General features: G+C 32.9%; 1 protein-coding gene across 1 annotated transcript; it reads right to left on the bottom strand.

The window, feature by feature from the left end:
* Positions 1–96: 96 nt before the first annotated feature.
* On the bottom strand, positions 97–3,386 carry LOC122315497 (transcription initiation factor IIA subunit 2-like). The gene is made up of 4 exons (XM_043131430.1): positions 3,232–3,386; positions 2,890–3,038; positions 2,728–2,778; positions 97–446 (listed from the first exon to the last, which is right to left on the bottom strand). Exons 2-4 carry the CDS (start codon positions 3,016–3,018, stop codon positions 306–308), a joined length of 321 nt encoding a protein of 106 aa, XP_042987364.1. The 5' UTR covers positions 3,019–3,038; positions 3,232–3,386; the 3' UTR covers positions 97–305.
* Positions 3,387–8,823: the final 5,437 nt, after the last annotated feature.

Here is an 8,823-nt window from a genome sequence, read left to right as displayed (position 1 = left end):
GGTAAATAAATAAATAAAGTTACTTAACCAGAAAAGAAAAGATTAAAAAGATAAAAAAAAAAAAAAAAAAAGGATGAAGAAAGAAGAATCATCGAATGAACTGGAACCATAATACATGTAACATCAAATAATTATAATCATGGAGCGTGATAGCTTTACAATTTACGTTCAATGTCTTACAGTTACAAAGTTCCTGCAGGTAATCAGACCAGCTCCCACTTTCTTCCTTGCCAGCATGTCCCTCTACTTCCAACAAAGGGACAGTAAAATTCTCCTTATTAAACAGGCAACTGACTCCGGGCATTTCATTGCGTGAGCAGCCTTGAATCACACGCCACAATTTTCACCTGGCCAACAGTCTCCTGGCATTCCTCACTCTTAAACAAAGCATCCTGTAAGATGAAGGTCCAAACGTTGTCGCAAAATCTGTAAGTGTGCAGATGTCCCTGTAGCAGAAGCAAGGAAACAAAGATCAGAATTCAGAAACGTCCATATATCAATATCAAAATGCTGATATAGTTCATTGAAATGTATTAAGTAGAAAAAAAATGAAAGGAAAAATTGCTATAATGCGTTTGACCTGTCGGCTGTCAGCTGAAGAACCAATGACAAGCTCAACCCATGGAATTTTAATGCAGTGCACAGATTAAGGAGTCTAATTACCTCGACTTCTTCTTCATAAAACAAGAAACTTGCATGGGGTTGTATAGAATAAATTATTCCGTCTCAAATCTCAACTGAGTGCCAATGCTGTTTTATGTGTGTGTGTGTGTGGGTGTGTGTGTGGGCACACGGTCGTGAATACATGCAAATTCAAAATGAAACTTCTAATCCCAAGAAATATTCAATACCCATTATACCCTTCTATGGGGTACACTCAGCATTAGATTGCTACCATTTTAAGCATGAAATATGATAGCATCCATTGCTCCTATATCATATGAACAGAAATAGTAGAAATATTATTTAAAAAAAGAAGCAATGCCCATTTACAAGAGAACCATTGAAAGAAGACTGCAATGTTCTCTCATCATACATTCTTCCAATAAAGATGAGTGTTGGAGGTAGTCACCATGATATTCTTAAAGCAACGAACTTCAACAGGATTTCATCCATTTAATTAATTTCTTATTCTTAGCCTAGCTTGCAGACCGCTTCCTCCCTCAATTCTACTTCACTTTGACCCCTTAAAAGCCTTTTCTTTGTTTAGTTAGTGAGAGAGAATTTGTAGTTTTGAGGTTTGAGGAAATAAACTTGAAAATTTCCCCTTCATTTGTGGAAGAGCAAATATTCTTTGAACCTGTCTGGCAACAACTCCTAAATTGAATTGATGGTGCATTTAAAGGTTATCTAGAGATGAATATTCCAAGCACTTCCATTTTCCTAAACTAAACTAAATCATCAAAAGATGATATATTCCCTGAGGTAGTTTCCAGACAGCATTATTGCCTGGGTCAAATGGCTTTCAAATTACGTTCCAAATTAGCTGACAAAGAGAGTGGTGAAGCATGAAATAGAAACTGACACACAATAGTAAACTCCTGGCAAAAGAAAACGATGTTATAAAGGTCATATATAGAAGAACTTACAATGCATGCCAACTCAGGGACATGTGACGTGCATCTATGGTAATCTAACAACTTAATCAATTGAAATTATAAGGATGTCAAGAAGAAAGGCAGCCACTACATTTAGCTTTGATCACCATAAATAAAGTTTGCCCCACTGACAAGCAAAGCCCAAGGTTCCTTCTTCTTCTGTGATATTAACATTACAGCACTAGACCAAGTCTTTTTAAATAGTAAGCATTAGTCCAGTAAGAAAGCAGTGATGCCTTTCTTCTACAAAATTGTGGCCATAATTTTGGGCAAATTCAGGGTACAACATAAAACCTATTTCATTTATTTTACAAGTAGCATAAAAACAGTTTTGATAACGTGGAACCTCACTGAGGCAAGGCCTTTTAGACCCACCCTTGAGGATTCAGGAGTCAGGACTAAACCTCAGATACACCACCTTACCCGTCATAACCTCATATTTTGTTATCCAAGGGAAATCCTAGTGTAGAATTTAAAAAATTTCAGGATTTCTGAGTTTACAGCTCATCCCAAACCCGTCCTTCGACCACTAGGTTGTGCTGGATTGGTTAGTGACATAAAACTTAGTTTGGATACAAAAACGTTTTCATCTCATCTCATTTTATCATTACAACTTTTCCAAATTCCCGCACAAAATATAATAAACAATTCAACATTTTCAAATCTCAAAACAATAATAATACTAAAAATAATATTCTAACAATATTTTATTCAACTCTCAACTTTCATATAAAATCATCTCATCTCATCTCACTATCTAAACTACATTAGAAGTCTTGACAGAAACCAATGGTAATTATGTAGATACCATATAAGACCGCAATGAACTTTCATACTTCTCCTCCTTTACTACTCAATATCTGCAATAAATATGGTTTCTTAATCTCATAGCGTCAACGATGTGATTTCTCATCATTTAGCATGAAGAACATCAAATTTCTACTAAAAAGAGCACAAAGCTCGGAAAATCAATAACTAGAAAATTCTAATAATGAGAAAATTCTAAACTATTTAACTCACTGCAAGAACATTAAGAAAAAACAAGAAAGCAAAATAAAACAAGCTTTAATTTTAGATAAGAGGGGTAAAAAAACATTAAAAAGAAAGAAAACTAAAATAAAAAACTTACCTTAATGGTGACCTTACTTTTCACTTGATCTTCCAAAGCTTCAGTCATAGACTAAACATGATAATGATTAAAAAACCATCAATAAAGACCAAACGCCTCCCCCCAATGCTGAAATCTAAAAGTCAGAAACAGTAACAAAAGACAAACCGGGCCTAACCGTACCTTGTCAAACTGCACAAGAACCTGAATTGCCAGCTCAGGACTAAGAGTGCCGTTCTGAACCATCTCGTCCAAAGTCTCGGTCAGGCACATCCCGATCGTCGACCTCCGGTAAAGTTCGAACGTGGCCATTATCCGTCACCACACGAGATCTGAACATTTACACACGTGAATTGAGAATTTAAGCACTTAAAGAAATCGAAGCATATGGAATCGAAAAAGAAGACATAAAAGTATCGATCGTGGACAAAACCTAGCAGGATGTAGAGACTAGAGAGATATTAACAATAAAAGAAACCATGAAACGAAAGAAATAATAAAAATGGCGGAGGAATCGAAGGTTACGAGATGATCGGTTGGCTAGAAGGTAGAGGAGCTTTTCGTCTGAGCCTTGTCTTGTTTAACGTTCGCTCTCGAAGAGTTTATGGCGGAGAGATTTGGGGCTTTTTATACCCTAGCTTTTGTAGCTGAGGGGTATATATAGCCGCGACAGATCTGGAAAGATGAAATGACGAGTTTACCCACTAGCTTTTTTTTTTTTTTCCTTAGTTCTTCACTTCATCTGTTCAACGTAGGCGGTTATCAATTATTCGTTGCACTAGCATTGGTTTTTTAATAGAGTTTTGTATATATAAGTAAAGTTGCGCATTAATTTACATATTAATATTAATTTTTTTATACTTAAAATTTAAATTAGTTCTATTTTCAATAAAATTTACTTTTTGACCAATCATAATAAATTAGTACACATATTAATACATAATTATACTTATAATTAGATTTTTTCTTTTTAATATGAAAATGCAAAATTATATGTTTTAGAAATTGTTTTTTTTCATTTAAAAAAACTCCTATTATTTTATGCATCTTTAAGTTAAAATATTATGTTTTTATATATTATATTAAAAATATAAAAAAAATAATAATAAAATAACATATTATAATAATAAAATGAAGGTAAAGGTGAAAGTGACAGTTTTGTCGTGTTGTTAAGGGAGGAAAAAGAGAAAAAGTATTGTGAGAGAGAGAGAGTGGGATGAGAGAAAAAAAATTATTAAAATAGTATTTGAAGAGTGAATAGTAAATCTCTAAAATTGTTGAAACATTATTCATAACTATGTAAAGTTTTAGATATGCATAATTCAATGCAGGGTCTAATTATGTACATATGTGTTTGCATTTATATATGGAGATACTAATGCCAATGCTCTAACCGATTATTGTAGGGATGCAAATTACAATTTTCTTAACAAAAAAATATAAATGCACAATATTTTTCATAACATTTTACTCTATGTTTTAAAATAAGTGATATTTTTTTAAATACTTTTTAAAAATAATATCACTTTATAAAAAAAATTCTCATTTCAAAATATAATTGTGAAATATATTTGTAATATATTATGTGGATATTGTAATAATCCTTTCTTAATGCTTCATTGTTCCTTTCAAAAAAAAAAAAAATGCTTCATTGTTTACTAACTCTTTGATTTTTATTATTTTAATTTTACAGATACATCTTATTGTTCTTGATCTTATGTGATTATCATCGTCTAACAATCTTATTCACTCTCCTTAAGATCCAACATTCAACACTTTACGAGTACAAACAATCATTTAGAACCACACGTTTTAGTCAAGTACATTTTAATTATATATTTGATGAGCAAATGTTAGAAAGAGAAAAGGAAGAAGACAAGGTTATGCCTAAGAGCATTGCCATATGCAGGTCTAAAATAGCCAGTATTTATACAAAAATACTTTGCAATGGCCTAGTCAAACTTTAAAAGTTTGACATAAATGCTACAGTGATTATAGCAAACTCGCCAGACTTGAAGAGCTACTGTACCGAGTCCAAAGATTAAATTTATTGTTTTTCTTCTACCCGCTCTCCCTTCTTTCCCTTCACCCTTGTTTGGGTAAATGCATTTTTTTTTTTAAGATGAAATGGTATACGATACGTTTTTTCTTGTCTTTTTTCCTGCCTTTGGGCGAGAAATTGGTGGCATAATGTAATTTGGAAGTGCTTGAACCCTTTAGAATTGTTTGACGTTGCTTGATCATGTTGTTTGGGGTTTTTGCGTGACATTGTTGTAAATGGACTATTGTTTGGCTATTTTATTTTTCTTCAATGTGTTGGGAAATTCTTAGTCTGTAGTTGTTGGCATGAACTCTTGCTGGTAGACCTAATAGTCCTAAAATGGCAGTGAAAAAGTGGAGACATACACGAGTAGAAGATCTATTTTTTACAGCTCTCTTGAATTAATTTGCAGTTTGGACTGTGTCAGTGTTTAAAGTTACAAAGTAGGAGTTCAGTTAGGTTTTTTGGAATGGTTCATGCCTCTATTAATCTGTAAATAGAGCATAAATAGAGACTGGTTTCACTGGGGCCTGTTTGGTTTGGGAAGGAGGATTTGGTAAAAGGAATGAAACTCATGAATATGTATTGATCATCAGAAAAATGTAAACGAAAACATCCTTCCCCTCAGTTTTTGAAATCTCATGAATATGTATTAATGATCATCTTTCCTTCACCTATTTCCCTTCATATGCGATTTACACCTACTTGGATATGTCTTTCCAAACAATGCCATCTGCCCTTGCATTTTTACATCATGTATCCTTCTATAAAAATGAAAACTGCAGTTTGAGTCTTGGTTTTGCTATTGATACATCTTTGACTACAAGTGTTTTTCATATGAGATTTTTGAGATTGCTTAAGCAAGTCTAGATTTGGATAAGGATCAAACTATACTTGGATGATGTTCAGTATACATGTATTTGGTTCAAACACACACACTTATATATTTCATGCCTTTTCTTTTCCCTATTTCTTTATACTTGTATTTTTTTTTATATATTTCTGAATCCCTCATTGATGTTTGTAATTGTATCATGTTTCTGATAATGCATGCGGAAGTTTTCTGTCAATTAGTTGTTTTTTTTTTTTTACTCTTTTTTTTTTTCTTTCTTTCCTTGTTTCAGTTAGTATTCTTTCTTCAAAACTCTCTGTTTCTAGCCATGTTTCTGATAATGCATAAGCTGTTTTCTATCAGTTTGCAGTTTTTTTTTTTTTTTTTACTTTTTTTTTTTCTTTCTTTCCTTATTTCAGTTAGTATTCTTTCTTCAAAACTTTCTGTTTCTAGCCATGTTTCTGATAATGCATAAGCTGTTTTCTGTCAGTTTACAGTTTTTTTTTACTCTTTTTTTTTTTTCCTTTCTTTCCTTGTTTTAGTTAGTATTATTTCTTCAAAACTCTATGTTTCTGGCCATGTTTTTGATAATGTATAAGCTGTTTTATGTCAGTTTGCAGTTTTTTTTTTTTTACTATTTTTTTTTTCTTTCTTTCCTTGTTTCAGTTAGTATTCTTTCTTCAAAACTCTGTTTCTGGCCATGTTTCTAATAATGTCTTGGTTGTATCAATTATGAAATTCTCCTTTGATCTCAAAACAATGTTCTAATTTGGTTCTACAAAATGATGTCATTTTAAATGATATATGGACTGAGAAGTTGCAATATGATGTTGACTATTGGGCAATTTGTCTGACTCCTTGAAATATTAATATTTTTCAAGGATGGACACACATTTTGATGATGACCCATTCTTCACCACTCTATTGCAAAGTAGAGGAGGAGGTTGTGATAGCACCCCAACGCAACATGATAATGTTGTTGTCTAAGCAACTCCAAATGATGGTGAAAAGAGGCATCTTTAAAAAAAAGTTCAACAAGGTGCATCTTTCACCGTTGAAGAGGATAACCTCCTCGTCTCAGCTTGGCTCAATATTAGCATTGATGCGATAAGGAGTACTGATCAAAAGTCCACTCAAATGTGGGAAAGAATTACCACATTTTATCATAAATATAAAAAACCGAACATTGCCAATCGTTTTGAAGGGTCTTTGATGAATCGGTGGTCCACAATTCAAAAATGGATCAATAAATTTTGTGCATGTATAGCACAGGTTAGTCATTGCACCCAAGTGGTGCAACGGAGCAAGACAATGTATGTACCCTAAAACATTTTTTCATTTAATTATTTTGTGGACTTACTTATGAACTAATATAAATTAATAAATTTTTGTAGATTGAGAAAGCGAAGGTGTTATACAAAGAGATTTTTGGGAGTACTGTTGGTGTCTTCTGAGACACCAACCAAAATGGTAGCAACACATCTCCACCGTTGGTAAGAAGAGAAAGTCACCTGAAAAAATGACTAATGTTGTTAATGTTGACCAAGCTGAGGAGGACATAGAGATTCTTACTGAGAGACCTCCAGGAAAAAAAACTGAGAAAGAAAGGGAGAGGAAGCGGAAGTCTATGGAAGGCAACGATAGTGAGATCAAGACTGTTTTGGCCAAAATGACCGAGGATTGAGCGACGACCATGGAAGAGCGTAGAAATGCGACCATGAAGGCAGACCTAGAAAGATCAGTAGCATTTGAACTTAAAAAAAAAAAGAAATGGGAGGCAAAGATGATGTTGCTAGATCTAAGTGGCCTGAATGCCATGCAACAAGAATATTTTGTAAGAGTTTTATTTAAACTTTATGTCCCACACACCCATCTTAATAGAATTTGAAATAGCTCAAGTCTATCAGATTAAAGATGAGTGATAACGGGATAAGAGAAATCCTAAGAGATAAGATTAAAACTCTATCTCTAGTTATAGTCAGATACAAACTCTTAGATTTCTTGATGGTCAGAAATCTATAAATAGCACTGAGGGATTAAAGGGTTCTCACCTACAACATTAGAGTGCCTTTTACCATCGTGAGACACTTGTGAGGCAAAGTTGCTAGGGTGATCCTTCTCTCATAGTCAGATTTAATTCTTCATCAAACTGATGGAGAAAGGTGCGTATTTATTTATTACTGTTTATTATTGTGGATCATATGAAATCGAAGATCCGTTTATTAATGTTCATGTTAAAATATTTAACATATTTTGGCTATATTCAACGGAAAATTTATGAGGAATGGAGGAAGGATATCGGGGGTACATCTACATCTCTTTCAACACCTTATGGAGGTGTCTAATGTTGGTAGCTTTGATTTTTTTTTGAGATTATTAGTGGCTGCCCAGCCCCATGTAGGCTGGATAAATATGTGGCTGGGTAGCAACTAAATTAATCTACTAATTAATGGACTGTTTTGTAAATTTCTAGACTGTTTTTGGTAGGATTGTGGACTGTTTTGACTGATTAATGGACTGTTTTGTAAATTTCTAGACTGTTTTTGGTAGGATTGTAGACTGTTTTGACTGATTAATGGACTGTTTTGTAAATTTCTAGACTGTTTTTGGTAGGATTGTGGACTGTTTTGGTAATAGTGGACTATTTTGGTAATTTTTGGACTGTTTTGGGGTATATTAGTGGACTATATTTCTAATTTGTAGACTATTTTGGTAATAGTGGATTGTTTTGGTTATAATGGATTGTTTTGGTAATATTATAAAAATAATAATATTATATTATTTTTTAGATTTGGGGATAGCTAGTCTAATGTGGACTAATTTAGCTAGAAGTTTATATTATGGCCAAAACACAATATTCTAATTAAATTTTAGACTTGACAATGACCATGCTCTAAGGGGGTTTAAGGATGAAATTTGGGTATAACAACTTTAGGGAGATGGAGTTAATAGGAAGGGTGATGCTTATCCCTAAGACAAAAGTCACGGATTCTTTTTATTTTTTATTTTTATTTTTACCTCAGCAAAGTAAAAATTTTCATAAATATACTAGTGGTTACAAGATACAAGTTTTAATGGAATTAAGAGTCCCTTACAGTCTTTCAAAAACTAACATGTTACAATATGGAAAGGAAAAAGAAAAATAAGGTTCTAGAGTAAAAAAAATTTACAATTTTATTTAAAAAAGCTTAACTAAGGCTTCTAGCCGCAATTATATAGTCTGTTGATCAGACTATATTAAAAT

This window comes from Carya illinoinensis, chromosome 7 (assembly GCF_018687715.1).
Source record: "Carya illinoinensis cultivar Pawnee chromosome 7, C.illinoinensisPawnee_v1, whole genome shotgun sequence".
NCBI lineage: Eukaryota > Viridiplantae > Streptophyta > Magnoliopsida > Fagales > Juglandaceae > Carya > Carya illinoinensis.
Note: the sequence above shows the minus strand (reverse complement) of the source record. Positions and strands in the feature narration are given on the sequence as shown.

What these genes read in the sequence shown, in the direction of transcription:
- LOC122315497 (XM_043131430.1), bottom strand. Translation starts at nt 3,018, where the DNA reads ATGGCCACGTTCGAACTTTACCGGAGGTCGACGATCGGGATGTGCCTG. An exon ending in TTCTTGTGCAGTTTGACAAG is followed by an intron (nt 2,779 to 2,889) that starts GTACGGTTAGGC and finishes TATCATGTTTAG; the next exon opens with TCTATGACTGAAGCTTTGGA. An exon ending in AAAGTAAGGTCACCATTAAG is followed by an intron (nt 447 to 2,727) that starts GTAAGTTTTTTA and finishes CTTCTGCTACAG; the next exon opens with GGACATCTGCACACTTACAG.